General features: G+C 48.8%; 1 protein-coding gene across 1 annotated transcript; it reads right to left on the reverse strand.

Annotated features, from left to right (window-relative positions):
* Positions 1-736: 736 nt before the first annotated feature.
* On the reverse strand, positions 737-14,361 carry OASL (2'-5'-oligoadenylate synthetase like). Its single transcript, XM_035017159.1, has 6 exons — positions 13,999-14,361; positions 10,609-10,891; positions 9,299-9,474; positions 6,129-6,370; positions 3,100-3,247; positions 737-1,769 (listed from the first exon to the last, which is right to left on the reverse strand). The coding sequence occupies exons 1-6, from the start codon at positions 14,194-14,196 to the stop codon at positions 1,269-1,271; spliced, it is 1,548 nt and encodes a 515-aa protein (XP_034873050.1). The 5' UTR covers positions 14,197-14,361; the 3' UTR covers positions 737-1,268.
* Positions 14,362-17,416: the final 3,055 nt, after the last annotated feature.

Consider the following 17,416-nt stretch of genomic DNA (forward strand, 5'->3'; position numbering starts at 1 on the left):
CCTTTTCTTGATGAGGAGAATGAGACCTACAGAGGAGAAGGAATTGCCTAAAGTCATACAGGGAGTTAATAACAGAACCAGCACTGGTTCCTAGGCTTTGATCCAATGTAGTTTCAATATTATCCATTTGTTCAGTAATTACCAAATTCTTCTAGGCATGAGAAACACCATAGGGAACTTGTTAAAATTTGGATTGTTGTGTCCATCAAAAATTAACGAAAGGAGGGCGCCTGGGTGGCTCAGTCTTGGTTAAGCATTTGCCTTTGGCTCAGGTCCTGATCCCAGGGTCCTGGGATCTCCCCTCCCCCCTCCCCCTCCCCCTCCCTCTCCCTCTGCTCCTCCCCCTGCTCCTGCGCAGGCTCTCTCCCTCTCTCTGACAAATAAATAAAATCTTTAAAAAATATATTTAAAAAGGAATCAGGGCAAAGGGGAGGGGGGGGAATGAAACTTTTTATTGGGTGAATGGAGTAAACCTGATCACATGAAGTGCTCTGATGATAGAGGTACTGTTCTTTTCCTAATATCCTTGGACCATTATGTACTGTTTGTGTGTGTGCATCAGGAGTTGAGAGAGTTGTTTTATGCTTCATCATCCTCCCCGTCCCTGACTTTGCCTCCCTCCATCTCAGTTTCCCTGCAATCTTCATCTCCCAGAATTAGGAGGCTCAAATGATTCAGCAAGAATCACCAGGACAGCATTAGCACCCGTGGAAAGAGATTAAGACCATCCAAAAGCGAATAAACAAAGGTTATTTATTCCCAGCTTCCTATTGCAAGGGAGTCAGCCACTGTCTCCTGCAGACTGGCAGAGACTCCAAGATAGCAAAAAGCTTTATAGTGGAAAAAAGAGAAGGCTTCAGGTACGTCCTGATTGAAGCTGTCGGCATGGGGAAGCAGTAGGTAGCTAACTAGAAGCAGGCCGTCCTCACTGTGATTGGTTAGGGGGCTTATTTGGCTTTTTCTGGTTGGTTCTAAGTTGGAAGTGAGGTGGAATTAGGGAAGCTGACAGTGACCAAGTCCTGACGATTCGGGGTTGACTGCTGCAGAGGTGGTGGTTTGGCTTCCCGGGCTGGGGGCTGCAGAGGTTGTGTGGGTCAGAATCCTGTCGTCCTATGTGGTCTGGCCATTGTCCTTTGTATACCAAGTGTCTCACATCCTTCCTCATTCTCCCACTGGCAGGGCTAGGCTAACTGTGTACAAAGCTGGTGAAGACATGGCACCTCCCCAGGGGAGAGCTGGAAGAAGTGGTTGATATGCCGAGTCCCGGATTAGCTGGGTGAAAATGGAAACCTTTCAGCTTTCTTCTTGGAGAGGATAAGGGTGTCACTGTCCTGGATCCCGTAGCTGCACAAAGACAACCAATCCTGCAGGACTTGACCTTGGAACTCTAGCTGCTGCTGCTTTCTGGGCAGCCCCTGCTTGTCTTCAATCTGCTGCTTCAGGCCCAGGATGAAGCTTTTGGGGTCAATGGCATAGGCGTGGCTCCCCCCATCGCGTTTCTTCACAAAGACCTGGATCTCGAAGGAGGGGGTCTCCACCAGACAGAGGCGAATGTTGGAGAAGATGCTGTAATCGGCCAAGCAGCACTGGCTACTGAGGAGCTGTCGCTTGCCACCAGGCTCCTGGAAGGACAGATGCTGCAGGCCCAAGGAGTCCCGGGTCTGCCAGATCTTCTCTTGAACCTTCTTTATGGGCTCGTAAGGGTTCACCCGAAGGATCAAGTCTGAGCAACCCCACTGTTCTACTGTCACTTGGATGTCTCGTGCCATCTGGAAGGGAGAGAAGAGGGAGAGGGGGTTAACTCCACACTCCTCTGCCGGACGTGCGAAGGTCCCCGTCACCTGTCCCCATGTTTCCAACAGCAGCAGCAAGACATTTGGGTTGTGCCAACCACCGTCCAGGCCCCGTACCGGGCGCCTGTCACACTCTTCTGAATGCCTTTCTTTCTCACACCAGCCCTATGAGGTTGGTTCCTATTTTCCCCTTGTACAGATGAGGGTTAAGTGACTTACTGACCGTCAGGGAGGTAGTGAGGAGCATAGCAGGTATTTGAACCAAGGTCGGTCAGACTCCAAAGTCTGTTCTTTGCCACCACCAGAGGTCATGTTCAAGGGTCTGGGAGTCTCTGGTGGCTGGGAGTCTCTGGTGGCACCTGGAAGGTGCTGGGGAGGGCTGGACCCCTAACTGATCTTTTCCAGAACAAATATAGGCCCAGAATTCCCATGTCTTCCGATGTTTCAAGATAAACATCTTTGCACAGTGGTTTTTATATTCAGGAAAAATCCAGAGGCATATACTTTTCAGTGTGTCTGTGGGCCTCACTTGGCTGGTGGGCCCCACAAAGACCTGGCCTGGGCGTAAATCCTGGCTCTGCTCTTAGCAGTGTGATCTTGGTTAATTCACGTAACCTCTCTGAGCCTCGGTTTCTTCATCTGTAAAATGGGGATGATAACATTCAAGATAGTGATAATAAAAATAAAAAACTCTCTGTTTTACACACTTGTCCTGGGGCAAGTGCTTAACAAGTTACTAAGTACGATAGGAATAGAATAAAATTGATTATTATGATCTTTGACTGTACGGTAGGTTTGCCATTACATAATAATATTATTTAGCATTTTTTGTTCCCCGAGTAATTTCCCTGGCAATTCTTTTCTTTCTAGCAGTTTCGTGCAAATTTGTTTCAAGGGCTTGCTTCCTACCAAAATCCAGTGAGTTCTTTGAGAGTAGGAGCCATGTTTGACTTCGGCACCACGGCTGGTTGTCCCCACCAGCCCCCAGTGCTGGCACAAAATAGCTGCTGAATTCACTTGCCTGGCCTCAGCTCATGTGCTCCGTGATCGGGAGCATGACCGATTCTCCAGTAGGTTATGGGAAAGAGAAAGAAAAAGGAGAACATGACTTTGAAAGGAACCGATCTGAGGCTCAGAGGGTTGCAAAACGCCCCCAAGTTCACAGAGCTGCTGGGTGTTGCAGCCAGGCCTGTCTGGCTCTAAATTCTTGTTGGCGCCATCGACACAGAAGGTAAATAGGTAAATTCTGTGCAGTTACCTCCTTCTGAGCTTCAAGCCCCTGATAGCCCCATGGAGGAGGCATTACCTTCACGGTCCAGCCGGGGACCGGGTTCTCCTTGTTGTCATAGCAACAGTCATGTTTCAGGCAGTGGCAGGCCCTCTGAGCGACTATGTCCCATCTGTACCCTTCGGCCACATTGTGGGTGGGGTCAGCTGGATCCAGGATGATGGGCCTGCAACACAGGGAGAGGTTCCCAGGCCTTTCCGGTCTGGAGGCCAGCAAGCCAGAAAGAAGCCTACTCAAGCAGTCATCTAGTCAAACCACTGAGAGTATGCTGGGTCCAGAGCCCCTGGGCCTTCAGTCCAGGAAGGCCCAAGAACATTGCTGGAAAGGAACAGAATGGGGATGATTATATTTCCAAGAATTCCTTTTCGGCATGTGGAGTGTTGAGATCCCCAAGGGCATGCTGTAGCCATAATAGATGCCTGCTCAGGCAGGCGGGGCCTCTTAAGTCCACGGCTTTTGTTTTGCTGAGCAGGACATATGTAAGTTTGAGGTCAAGGCTGCCGAATTGCTTTGGATAATAGAAACACCACCACCAACTACTGATAGTTATTGAGGCACTGGGTCAAGCCCTACGTGAATTAACCTGTTTTAATCCTTATAACAATTCTAAGAGGGAGAGACTATTGGTTTCTTTTTTTTTCTTTTTTTAAGATTTATTTATTTAAAAGAGAGAGAGCGAGAGAGCAAGTGCATGAGCAGGGGGAGGGGTAGAGGGAGAGGGAAACAAGCAGACTCCTGCTGAGTGAGAGCCTGATGTGGGGTTCGATCCCAGTACCCTGAGATCATGACCTGAGCTGAAATCAAGAGTCGGACGCTTAACTGACTAAGCCACCCAGGCGCCCCGGGAGAGACTATTGTTATTGCTGTTACTGTTGTCCCCATTTCACAGATAAGGAAACTGAGGCACAGACTTCTCTCAGTTCTTACAGCCAGCAAATGGGTATTCTTTTTTTTTTTTTTTAAATATTTTATTTATTTGACAGAGAAAGACAGCACAAGCAGGGGGAGCGGCAGGCAGAAGGAGAAGGAGAAGCAGGCTCCTTCGCTGAGCAGGGAGCCCGATGTGGGACTCGATCCTGGGACCCTGTGATCATGATCTGAGCTGAAGGCAGTTGCTTAACCAACTGAGCCACCCAGGCGCCCCAGCAAATGGGTGTTCTTACCCATCTGGTCTGCTTCAGCAGAGAAAGTTTGGGCTGCCACCAAGTGTCTCTCTTCTATATAAATGGTGAATTCATACCTAAAGAATATTGGCGGGGCGCCTGTGTGGCTCAGTCGTTAAGCGTCTGCCTTCAGGCTCAGGTCATGATCCCAGGGTCCTGGGATCGAGCCCCGCATCGGGCTCCCTGCTCCGCGGGAAGCCTGCTTCTCCCTCTCCCACTCCCCTGCTTGTGTTCCCTCTCTGACTGTCTTTCTCTCTGTCAAATAAATAAAAAAACACTTAAAAAAAAAAAAGAATATTGGCTTGAAGGGGATCTAACAGCCTCTTTCGGTTGCTTGGGGTGACCACATGTGTTGGATGCCAAGCCCATGATTAAGACCTGACTCTTGCCCTGCAGGAGCTTTTGGCTTAGGAGGGAGCTGTGATTTTATCTATGACAGAAGGTGGCAGTATACTATGGGAGTGTGCGGGACACTGTAGGCTCTATGTTTGCTACTCCCAATATCCCTGCATCCCTGAAATAGCCCTGCCTGAAACAGGGAGCAGTGCCAGGCTGTCCTATAGGGTAAGATCACCTGACTCAAAGTGACTGGCCAGGTGACCCAACATGTAGGGCCTGGGCCCAATGAGTAGACTGGTTCCGTCTGGGGTTTGGACCAAGGATGATGGAGGTCCCTCATGAAAGAGAAGTAAGAGGGGAGCAGGGCAGGTGTGGGGAGAGAAGCAGAGGCTTCTCAGAGGAAAGAGGGCATGTGGATCATGAGAGGGAGTGGCAGAGAAAGGGGGTGTCTACAGGTTAGCTTCAGGTCCTGATGGTTTCCTAACCTCAAATTTCTGGGCATTGTTATAATAAATCCTCTCTTCTCCAGGAGACTGGGTTTTTCTTCCTTGTTAAAAAAAAAAAAAAAGGCCCAACATTCATATAAGGGAACAATAAATATTCTTGGGATATTGCTTGCACTGACCTAGAGCTTCTAATATAAAGAGTTGTCTCAGGTTGGGTTTCCCCAGAAGCAGATCCCAAGAGAAGGATTTGAGTGCCAGCGGCTGATTCAGAAGGATAGGTCAGGAAGTACCAGTAAGGGAGTGGGAGAGTGAGACAGGAAGGGAAGGACACCGATGAAGGGTTTGTATTGAGGTGATTACCACTGTGGGCAACTGGAGGTTGATCCTACCGCAGGGGCTCTGGGAAACAATGTAGCACATGTGACCCAGAGAGAGTCCTTCCATCTGAGATGGGAGGGAGCTGGGGTATTTATCCACCAGCCTCCACCAGCCACTGGGGGAGGCTGAAAGCCCTCAGGCAAAAAAGGGACACAAGTGCTGACTGCTGGAGGTTGAGCCAGCCTTCACATAAATGGTGAGGATCCAGAGGTTGGGGATGGGCGCTGGGGCTACATAGACCTACATGCACTACAATAGTGGACATTTCTGCGGCATCTACCATAGACCAGACACCGTAGGCCCTTTACATATTTCTCTGACCCTTACAACAGCCTGCATTATAGGTGCCATTTAACTCCTGTTTTGCAAATGAGGAGCTAAGGCTCATAGAGCCGAGAAAAAGGCAGAGCTGGGATGAAACCTGGCTCTCCGTGATTCTTTCCACGTTTCCATGCTGATGCTAGAATGCACCGAAATGGTCTTTTGGAAGCAAGAAGAACTAAGTAAGGTGGGGTTCCTTAAGGTACAAGGAGACGGCTTACAGCCCTTCAGCCTACCCGGTGATTTTGAAAGGCGGCCAACTTAAGATGGGTCCTGTGTTGGTTTGGGATGCCAGTACAATTCTACTACTTGAGAAAGCCCACCCATTAAATGTGATACCACCTTTGCCTCTGGTCTTTCTGTTCTCTGTGAGATGTAGCAGACACAGAGGGCCCATTACCTGTCTCTTTTGAGCTGTTTTCTGACAAAATCCTTGATGACTGGGTTCTGGAATGTGTAGTACTTGGTCCAGTAGATGCAGAGGAACTTATACTCCTGGAGTAGTTCCATCACAGTGGTGAAGCCTTTGTCCAGCCTGAAATTCTCATTTTCCTGAGTACCCATCTCCCAGGCGTAGATGGTCAGCAGCTCGAGGGCATAGTTAGGGGGCAGCTCAGCCCTGGGGCACTTGGCTTTCACGTACTGTTGAAAGAGACAGGAGAGACCCCAAGATCCTGTGTCAGGATCGCTCTGGATGGACCAGAAACTGGAAAATTTCCAACTTCTTGTCTCAGCTCTGCCACTTGCTGGCTGTATGATCTTGGCCACTCACTTTCCCTTTCTGGCCCTAAATGGTTTCCCTGTTTTAGAATTAAGGGGCGGGGCACCTGGGTGGCTCGGTCGGCTAAGCGTCTGCCTTTGGCTCAGGTCATGATCCCGGAGTCCTGGGATCGAGTTCTGGGATCGAGTCCTGGGATCGAGCCCTGCATCGGGCTCCCTGCTTCTCCCTCTCCCACTCCCCCTGCTTGTGTTCCCTCTCTTGCTGTCTCTGTCAAACAAATAAAATCTTAAAAAAAAAAAAAATAGAATTAAGGGGCTCAGTTGGTCCAGCGGGTTTCAAACTATTCTTTTTTTTTTTTTTAAGATTTTATTTTTAAGCAACCTTTGCACCCAATGTTGGGCCCCAACCCACAACTCCAAGATCAAGAGTTGCACTCTCCACCAACAGGTGCCCCATGAAGTATGCATACACAACTCCTGGAATCGACTTATGAAGAGGTGTCCCAAAGAGTGAGCGCGCTGGCCTCTGCCACTAGATCCCAGGCCAAGCAGCCCCATTTCTATCAATTTTACTGTACTGGGCTTCTGAAAGAGTTCCTTTAAAGAAAAGTCTTCTTAGCTGATAGAAAAAAAGAGCAGTGGGAGGCTTCCTGTAGAACTTGGCAATAGCTGAGATCCTGTGGGGAACAGAGTGCTCTAGGAAGTATTTCTTTCTTCTCCATTGTATAGCAGCCGTGCTGTTTGGATGGGATTACCACCCCCCTCAACTCCAGGGTGGATCCTGACCCAACAGGGTCCTCAGCATAAACCTATTCTCCTCGCTAAGTGATTAGTTCAAGAGAAGCTTGTGACGTAAGCTGGCTAAATTTGAGTGAAGCCCAGTTCTTTGGTTTGGTGGCCGAAAGAAGAGAAATCTCCTGTGTGTGGATGAGAGAGCAGGAATAGCTGTGGCCATTTTGCCATCATGAGGTTAAACCAGCCTGAAGTCCAAGGTAACAGAGAGAGAGAGAACCCAGGGTATTATAGGGAAACAGGCCTGGACATCCCACCAAACAGTGCCTGAAGCCCCCTTCCCACCGTTGTGGGTTTTCACACACAAGCTGATAATTGTCCTTATTGTTTAAGTCAGTTTGAGTTGGTTTTTCTCTTACTTGCAAAAGAAAGCATTTTAACTGATACGTCACTTTTTTTTTTTTTTTAAGATTTTATTTATTTTTTTGACAGAGAGAGATAGAGCAGGAACACAAGCAGGGGGAGTGGGAAAGGGAGAAGCAGGCTTCCCGCCGAACAGGGAGCCTGATGCGGGGCTCGATCCCAGGACCCTGGGGTCATGACCTGAGCCTGAAGGCACACGCTTAAGGACTGAACTACCCAGGTGCCCCGATACCAGTCACTTCTTGTCTAAAGAATCTTTCTAGGGGCGCCTGCGTAGGTGAGTTGTTTAAGTGGCCGACTCTTAATTTTGGCTCAGGTCATGATCTCAGGGTCGTGAGACTGAGCTCCACATTGGGCTCTGTGCTCAGCGGGGAGTCTGCTTGAGATTCTTCCCTCTGACCCTCCGCCACGAATGCATATGTGCTCTCTCTCTCTCTCTCCAATCAATCAATCTTTTAAAAAAGAGAGAGAAACCATATGTGATCAAATTTTTGTTTTAAGGAGGAGGCTTGAACAGAAACAGAAGGGAGGGTTCTAGAAGCAAAGCTGATATATTGTCCTGTGGACATTACAAAAAAAAGGTGCCTATCACCTGTAGGAAGAAAACACTTTGCACTCTTAAACAGATGAAGCAAGCAAATGAATCATTCTGTGGAGTTCTAGTTCTCCAAAGCCACAAAACCTCACATCATTTTCTGTAAGTGATTGACTTACCAACAAAACCAGTTTTATTCTTGGCTTTGGCAAATACTGATGTCTGAAGATATATCACAACCTCGGTTGATGTGATAATCGTGTAAGAAGAAAATGGCTCTTTCCCCCACCATAAACAGAGTAACTGTAAACTTACTAACCTTGGAAATTTTCTGATTTTGTTTTTTAAAGATTTATTTATTTATTTTAGAGAGAGAGACAGAGAGAGCGAGTGAGGGGGGAGGAGCAGAGGGAGAGTGAGAGAGAGAATCCTCTAGCAGACTCCCCTCTGAGTGCGGGGCTCCACGCCGGGCTCGACCCCAGGACCCCGAGATCATGACCTGAGCCGAAATCAAGAGTTGGGCGTTTAACAGATTGAGCCACCCAGGTACCTCTGCTTTTATATATATATATATATATATATATAAAGCATCTTTTTCTCCCCCTTTCTAACTTTTGGGTTTGTTTCTGAGTCTTACTTTTGTGATTAGAAGACTTCGTTCATGGGATATTTTGCACTGTACTTGGTACCATGCAAGCCATCACATGTGAAGTCTAAAAATTAGCTGTTACAGATATATTCACTCGGTAATGATTGTGATAAGAACACAACTATTTGTGGGCGAAACTGGTGTGGGTGCGATTAACAGAAACTTTGCTCTTGTCAGTCCTTAACCAGCTGACACTAACTAACATCCGGAGAACTCAATGAAGTCGATGCTCACCAGTATGGACCAAAACTGGGGTGTTACCAACACTTGTGTCCTGGGAAATATTGTCTATTCCTTACTTTTCTCCTTCCTTCTCTTTTCCTCTTCCTCCTCCTCTACCTTCTCCACTATTTCACTTTACGGTTTAAATGATTAGCATTTTCCATCCCCTCCCCCGCTACCATCTCCCCACCTTGATGCAGGTCCCTGGGATGGCAAATCAGGCCCAGGCCTTCTCTTCCCCACCTTTTGCCAGCGCCCCCTCGTGCCCCCATCCTGGCAGCCCCCTCACCTGCAGGTACCAGTGCTTTACTAGGCGGAGGAGGCTCTTCAGCTTGGTTGGCCGATGTTTCACGAAGTTTCTCTGCAGCTCACTGAAGGATGGGGAGAAATTTCCAGGGTAACCGTGGGCCTCAATCAGATTCACATAGACCTCAGGCTGTGGCTGAGAGTTGGAAACAGAAGGCTCTGGCGTGGGAGGGAGCAAAGGTAGAGAGTGGGGGATTTAGGAAGCTCCAGGTTGATAAGTGGTGGGGGGGGCGGGGCCTGCTAATTCACTGGACTGTCTCCCCACGGAAACCGGACACCTCACAGTTTAAGAGAATCAAGGTTTGCCTTACTTGATTGTCCTTCTGGAGAACCGAAAGTGGGCTTGCCATTCCCCAGGCCACTCAAGGACTGTTGTCCTCTCTCAAGGTCCTCAACACCCCAGTTTCCCTTAATGTCTGTTTGGGATTTCTTTCTCAGTGAGTGATTCCAACCTCCTGACACCAGGAGCAGAGAAGCAGGTCTAGATAAGAGAGCTGGACCCCTCAAGTGCATTTGCTGAAGGGTGTGCCTCTGGGGCATGCATCACTAATGCATGCGGGCGCTCTCTTTCTTACCCAAGTGGGATCCCAGTTCTGACACCTTCTCTACAAGGCCGATCCTGGCAGCCGCTCAGGGTACGAGAAGCTGGCACAAGATGAAACCTGATCCGTCTGGGGTTGTAGCTCATACTGTTTACTCCAAACACTGAGGGCTCTTTGCCTGAGGACAAACTCAGCCAAGGGTGATGGGAAATTGGGGAATAAACATCCCACTTGGGATTCAGTTGAGGAGTACTCTGCGCTGTCACCTAGAGTTCTCCAGGGGCACGAAGCCCAGCGACTCGTGATGGTGACCTTGTGACGCTTCCTCCCTTCCCTGTCCCTCTCCCCTACTTCCCTCTCAGCATTTCCTGTGACTGCTTATCCTCACACCCTTGTCTCAGGCTCTGCTTCTGGAAAAGCCCAAACAATGACAGGCCCCAGCACCCGTGATAAATGCCACAGAAGGGACCCCAGGTTCTGCTTCTAACACCTTCCCCTCTGCCGGTCTCATCTCCTCTTGCGATCATGTATTTATCCACGTGATTCTTTGATAAGTGTTTCCCAAGTTGAGCGACACAATGGCCCGAGTTGGGCCAGTCTCGTGTCTTGTGGTCGCCAAGCCCCCAGCTCAGGACGTGGGTTGAACAGATGACTGCAGGAGTCTGCATGTGGCCGTGAACAAGAAGTGAGGGAGTTCAGGCCTGCCTGGGATGGCAAGTGTGTGAGTCCGATGGGCTTCCCCTCCCCTTACCCAGGGCCCTGTAGGCAGGCACAATGGTGACAGTGATGGGCTCCGCAGTCCCCCTGGTCTGGATGGTGAAGACGAGAGCATCAGGGACTCCCTGGATGATTTCCACATCCTCGAGCCCAAGGGCCAGCAGATCCTGGCAATACCACAGCTTTCTCCGCATCAGATTCAGAATGGCTCGGTGGTGCTTGGCCTCTTGCTGGAAGCTGTGGAAACAGCTCAGGAACACCACCAGGTCCACCTCCAAGCTACTCCTGAGCGCTGTGCCGTTCCCCAAGGAGCCTACCTGTGGAACACAGAGCCCCGTCACCTGCGCCAGCCTGTGCCAAGGAATCCCCGATGCTCTTTATGTGAATTATCCCATCCAATGCTCCCCACAGCCCAGAAGGGTAGGTGGGTGGTACCAGCGTTCCCTCTTTACAGGCGAGAAAACTGAGATTTCAAGAGAAGTCACTCACCCAGGGTCACACACAGTGCACAGCAGAGCCTGGGTTTGAACTCAGGCAGCCTGACTCCAAACCTAGGCAGCCTGACGCCAGAGCCCAAGCTCCTTATTTATGACGTTGTATTGCTTCTGAGATGGGGTGTGCTCACCGGCAGGGTGATGCCTCCTCTGAGAGACTGCTGATGCCTACTCCACAGGGTATTCTGAGCATTCCGTGCATCTGAGTCATTTCATGACATTAAAACGTGGGGAGCAGGATTGCCTGGTAGATAAGGGCCATGGGCAGCCTGACTTTGACCCTGATTCTTGCCCTTGTTTCTCAGCTGTGATCCTTAATTGTGAGCCCTAATTCCTCATCTGCGAGATGAGAGTAACCATGGAACACGAGTCATTAGGTTCTTGCGAGGGTTAGGTAAGAGAAGGCATGCTGGGGGCTTGCCATGTGCCTGGCATGCAGGTAGTCAGCCATGTGTCTCTCATCCTCTTCTTTGTCTCGTTGACTTAGATCATCCCTGCTCTGCCTGGGATTCAGTTTCCCCATCTGGATGGAAGGAGCCTGAGCTGGATTATTTGGAAGCGGTCTATTTGATGTTCTGAGAGTCTAGACCTGCTCTCCAGCCCCTCTTGCCTCTGGTATACAAAGCCCTACAGCTCTCTGGCCTCCTGTCTTTCTCACCCCAGGTTGGGAGATGGACTTGCTAGCGATGACCCAGACCTCAGGGTGGCTACCTCTCCTGGCCGGTGGATTGAGTATAATCCTACCATCACGGGTTGAACACTCACGGTGTCTGGCACTATTGAAGGCCCTTTATGCACAAATATCTTTTAACCCTAACACCCACTGACTGAGGTGGGGACTAGTGTAATTGTCCCCAGTGTACAGATGAGAAAGCGGAGGCAGTAGTAGATTCATGGCCAGGAGTCATAGTCATAATCAGATAAAGGGTCAGAAGACAAAGTGTGGTTCTTCTACCTCTTTCTTTCCCAGGCTCCAAGTCCCTGAGCCAGGCCCTGGTTCTGAGGAGGAGAAGTCCGCCATCTTTTCTTTCCCCTTCCTTTTGCCTTCTCTTTCTGCACCTTCATTGGGCCCCAGCATTTGGCAGGGCTGGGGATGGAACCCTGTGTGTGGACGAAGGGCACATCCCCCTGAAAGCTATGCCTAGACTTCCTGCCTTTTTCAATGAAGACCCAGGCAGAGAAGAAAGAACATTCTAGAATAAGTTTCATGACTTGCTCTAGCCCAAATCTATTTAAACCCAACTCATTCAAGGATAAGCACTCATACATGTGAACCAGCCCAGCTCACCGGGCTTTTGTGGGGGTGGGAAGAGGGTTTAGAACCTGAATAAAGCATTATTTCTCCTCTACCATTGTTTTGGGGCTATCTCTTTTATTTTATGGTTTTGGTGAAGGGGGAGTGGCTATGGTCTGCAGGCAGAATTTGAGGGCTGGGTAAATACCACTTCCTGTCATCAAAACTGATTCTGTTGGTACCATCCTCCAGTCTCTGGACATCCCCCTTTTCATCCACTTCACCCTCAGGATTGTTACGGGTGGGATGGGCTGGGAGTATCTGCTGGACTCAGAGCAAGAATTTATAACAATGCTTTTGTTTGGCGCATTTACCATGTGCTAATCTTTTAGCCTACACTGACAAGGCTTTTGCTGGACAAGGAGGAAACGATGATGATGATGATGATGATGATGATGAGACAGAAGGTTTGAGAGAGGAGTCTAAGATCACACAGCTGGGACGGAAAGAAGTCAAGGTTCAAACGCTGGTTTAAATCCTATGGCCTCAGGCTCTAGGTGCTGGGGGTGGGTGTAAAGAAGGGCTGGGGACCTGAGATTTCTAAATCTTTCCCTGAGCTGGCTGGCCCTGCAGAGAGAACTAGAGCACTGGGCTGGGAGTCAGGCACCCTAATTCTAGTCCTGCCTTTGCCCCTAGCTCACTGTGTGAACTTGGGACATCTCTCACCCCTTTTGTGCTTCAGTTTCCTTAATGTTTAAACGAAGGGATGGCTGAGACTAGGGCGTTTCTAGCTTTGAACCCCTTGAATTTTGACTCTAGCTAGGACAAGCAGCAGCAGAAGGAAGGGTGTTGGGGAAAATCAGTGGGGGAAGCCTAGAGCACTGGCTGTGGAATAGATAGATCCTGGTTCAAATCCCAGCTCCACCACTAGCTGTGTGACCTTGGACAAGTCACCTTACCTCTCTGAGCTTCCATTAAAGAAACCTTCTTCTAATCAAAAACTTAAAACATAGAAAAACAGGAAAAGACTCCAATGAGCACTCATAAACCCAGCCAGTTAGATTCAACAAGTTTAAACTCCTTGCCACATTTGCTTCATCAAAACCACGTTAGAGTAATTACAGATACCAAGGAACTTTGTCTCTGAATACTTTAGCATTTGTATTCAGCCAAAGAGAGCATTTCCCCCAGCCATAACCACAAAATTATTACACCTAACAAAATCAACAATGACTGCCTTCTATCATCTAATATCCAGGCCATATTAAAATTTCCCTACTTATCCCCAAATTGTATTTTGTGGATGGTCTATTCCCACCAGGGTCGAATCAGAGACCTTGCACTGCATTTGGTCATTATGAATCTTAAGGCTCCGAACCTCCATTTTGCTCATCTGTAAAATGGGAAAAGGATGGTGCCTACCTCACAGGGTGCATGAATTAGAGCTAGTGTATGTTAAGGGGTTAGGCTAGTGCATCCCAGAAAAGTGAACTATTATCATGAGTTTCCTTACCAGTCTTGTTCCGCTTAAGGCAGCAGTAGGGTAGGGTACAGGCAGCTAGGTGGGGTGCCCTGACATGTCAGCAGCATGGGCTAAGGATAATGAGGCAAGAGGTCCCCAGCATCCTCTGGGACGAGGACTCTCATGCTGCCTTTTGCCTGGCCCTGCTCTGGGGATGGAGGGGACCGATCTCACCTGGAGCACCTTGAGCACCCGCACCTTCTGGTCCAGTCCACAATCCCCCTCAAAGTGCTCTTCCCTCAGGAATTTTTGCACGGTCCACACAGCCTCCAGAACCTCTTCTTTCTGCTCCCGGTGGGGCTGCAGCCACTGAGCCACGAAGGAGTCCAGCCTGGAGGCAGGGGTGCCATACAGCTCCATGGTCAGAGCCATCTCTGAGCCAGAGGACCACAGCAGCCCAGATATATGGCCACACACCTACCCAGCTCCCTGCACACCCACTTCTTTAAGGGTGCTCTTCCTCCAGCTGACCGCCAGCACCCTGGGGGGCAAAGGAGCCAGAGTGGAGAGGAAACCAGGAAGCGACTGGTCTGACCTGGGTTCCTCTTCTTGGAGACCCTTTGCTGCGGCAGGGGCACCGAGGGACACTGAGTCCAGCTGGGAGTTCTGGAGCCACCTTAACAAGCTTGGCTCCCAGCCTAATCTTTTTGGTATCAGTTTCCATTCTCCGCTTTAGTTTCCCTCTGATGACATCTGGAAACTGAAACTGGCTTGAGTTTGGCCCTAGAGGAGGCAACGCTCCCAGTAGGTCAGAGTGGGATGGTATTCATCAAACCAGTCACCCCACTTTGTCATATGAAACTGAGGCTCAGAAAGACGGGGACTTGCTCACGGTCGGTAAGGTTGAGCAGGGGGAAGCCAAGAGTCCAGAGTCCCTTAGAACAGACTTTCAATTCCAGTCTGCCCTTCGCCACACTCTTAACGTCTCTGACCCTCCCATAATTTATCCATAAAAATGGGGTTAGTAATGATACCCTACCCCATAGGTTGTTGTCCAGATTAAGCATGAAAACACTGAGCACAGAAAGCACTCAATAAATGCAAATACTATTATTCATTCATTAAATACCTATTGAGCACCTGCTAGGCGCCAATATGTTAAAAAGGCAAAATAAGACGTGGTTCCTGTCCCAAGGGGCTCTCAGAACAGTAGAGGAGATGGACAAGAGACTCTGAGAGCCCAGTGTGAGCCTTAAAAGACTGGGGATCTGGCCAGGAGGAAGAGGAGGGCAGACCACAGACAAAGTAGAAGTCTGAACGATCTTGGTGTGTGCCCAGGGATTCCGTTGTCAAATATGCATCGGCACAGAAGGTAAGGAGGAGAGAGGTGAGAGATGTGCCTGGACAGGTGGGCAGGGGTTGAATATTAGAGTGCCATCATTCATTCATGCAACAAGTATTTATTGAGTAGCTACTATGTGCCAGGCAGGTGCTGGGGATACAGCAGCAAATAGACAAAAATCCCTGCCTGCAGAGGGCTTACATTCTGATGGTGGAGACAGACCATAAACAGGATAAGTCAAATTGTAGTAAATAAGATGGTGAGAAGTGCTAAGCAGAAAAAATAAAGCAGGGCAAGAGGTTAAGATATATGGTGTGTAGGTGTGTGTGCGCACGCACGCGCGCGTGTGTAGGATTGTTTAGATGTTCAGTCTCAAATAAGGTGGTTGGAAAGGCCTGAAAAGGAGATATTTGAGCAAAGACATGAAGGAGGCAAAGTGAGCCTTGTGTATGCCAGAGGGAAGACGATAATTCATGGCAGAAGGAGCAGCAAGGGCAAAGGTCCTGTGGCGTCAGTGTTGCCTGGTGGGTTTGAGGAATAACAGCATGGCTGGAATGGGATGACCAAAGGGAAAGAGTGCGAGGAGATGAGGTTTAAGTGGTAAAAGGTTGGGGTGCAAATAGTGTAGGATCTTGAAGACCACTAATTAAGACTGACTTTTACTCTGAATGAAATGGGGAGCCATTGGAGAGTTTCAAGCAGAGGAGTGAAATGGCCTGACTTTCATTTTAATGAGATCACACTGGCTGTGGAGTGGGGGGGAGGAGTTTAGATTAAAAGCAGAGGTTGGCGGTGGAGGTGAGAGGGGAGCAGGAGCTCAGTGAAGAAGCTACTGCAATAGTCCCAACAGGAGGGCGCCTGCGTGGCTCAGTTGGTTAAGCATCTGCCTTCAGCTCAGGTCTTGATCTCGGAGTCCTGGGCTCGAGCCCCATGTCAGGCACCCTGTTCGGTGGGGACCCTGCTTCTCCCTCTCCCTCTGCCCCTCCCCCACCCCCTCCTCGTGCTCTCTCTCAAATAAATAAACAAAATCTTAAAAAAAAAAAAAAAGTCCCAACAGGAGATCCGGCAGCTTGGATCAGGATGGTAGTGGTGCAGGTAGGGAGAAGTTGTATGATTTAATTTTTTTATTATGGAAAATTTCAAACATAAACAAAAGTGGAATAATAAAAGGAACCTCTGTGGACCATCACACAGCTTCCACAATTATCAAACTGAGTAAGGAAAGGGTTAAGGTCTAGGTAGGGAGAGACAGGGAACCCCTGACTAGGCTCTGAGACTATTCCTAGCAGGCAGAAGCTCTAAGACAGGGTGAACCAGAGATAAGGGAACAGACCAGACCACCTGGCCCCGAATGTTAGCGAGTAAGATTCTTTGGCCGCTACAGTGTAATCACAGAAAATGACCAGATCTCAAAGAAATAAGTCATGAAGGGTGTTATCAATAGTCCTTGCCCAACCCAAGACGGCCCAAGAATCTCAAGGCCACAAGCTTCCTGGTCAAGTTTTCAATAAAAGACCAGCCCTAAAAATCCTCAGTGGCAACCGGTGCAGGACCCCTCTCACTCCTGAGAACTTTTTCTTTCCATTCCTGCTCTCACCTTCACTTAATAAACTTTCACTTCACTTCAACCTTTTGTGTCCGTGAGATTCATCCTTCAACTCGGTGAGACAAGAACCCAGCAATCCTGCAACAAAACTGCAGACAATCTTTCAATTATACTCACATCCACATCTCCTCTCCCGTGTTATTTAAGCGTGAATCCTAGACGTCACATCATTTCACTGCTTCTATTTTGAATATAAACAGGTCTTGCTAACGGATAGAATATGATGTGAGGCCAAGGCTGGACTCAAGGACCACTCCGAGGCTTTGGTCTTGACAACTGCAAGGATGGAATTGTCCTTAAGTGAGACAGGAAGGAAAGACTGGGAAGGGCGCAGTGTAGAATACCTCTAAGCCTCGGTATTCTCATCTGTAAGAAGGGAGAGAGGGCATCATTCCTACTCTTCCACCTAAGTTTCCGGGCAGCTGTGAGGATAGGAATCCAATGACATTGTGTCGATAGAGACTCTTGGTGTCAATGCCATGCAGATGCACGGAATTATTAATTTAGTGAGGAATAGAAAAAAAAATTATTGAGTTGCAGAAGCAGATCTTAGTCAAGGCTTTTGGGGCAAAAAAAATACCCCACCTACTCACATTCACTCAATGAGTAGGTGTTCATTCAATTTAGGTCGATGAAAGGATATAGGGGAATTTGATTTTTTTAAAAAGCAGGCAGTTGTCACAGCACCCTACAGTGTCTCTCTC

The sequence above is a fragment of the Mirounga leonina genome, unplaced genomic scaffold, assembly GCF_011800145.1.
Source record: "Mirounga leonina isolate KUSES-001 unplaced genomic scaffold, KU_Mleo_1.0 Mir_171, whole genome shotgun sequence".
Lineage (NCBI taxonomy): Eukaryota > Metazoa > Chordata > Mammalia > Carnivora > Phocidae > Mirounga > Mirounga leonina.

Excerpts from the sequence above, each read along its gene's own strand:
- OASL (XM_035017159.1), bottom strand. The coding sequence starts at position 14,196 with ATGGCTCTGACCATGGAGCTGTATGGCACCCCTGCCTCCAGGCTGGAC. Across the intron at positions 10,892-13,998 it reads GGGTGCTCAAGGTGCTCCAG|GTAGGCTCCTTGGGGAACGG; the intron begins GTGAGATCGGTC and ends TGTGTTCCACAG. Across the intron at positions 6,371-9,298 it reads TAAAGCACTGGTACCTGCAG|TACGTGAAAGCCAAGTGCCC; the intron begins GTGAGGGGGCTG and ends CTCTTTCAACAG.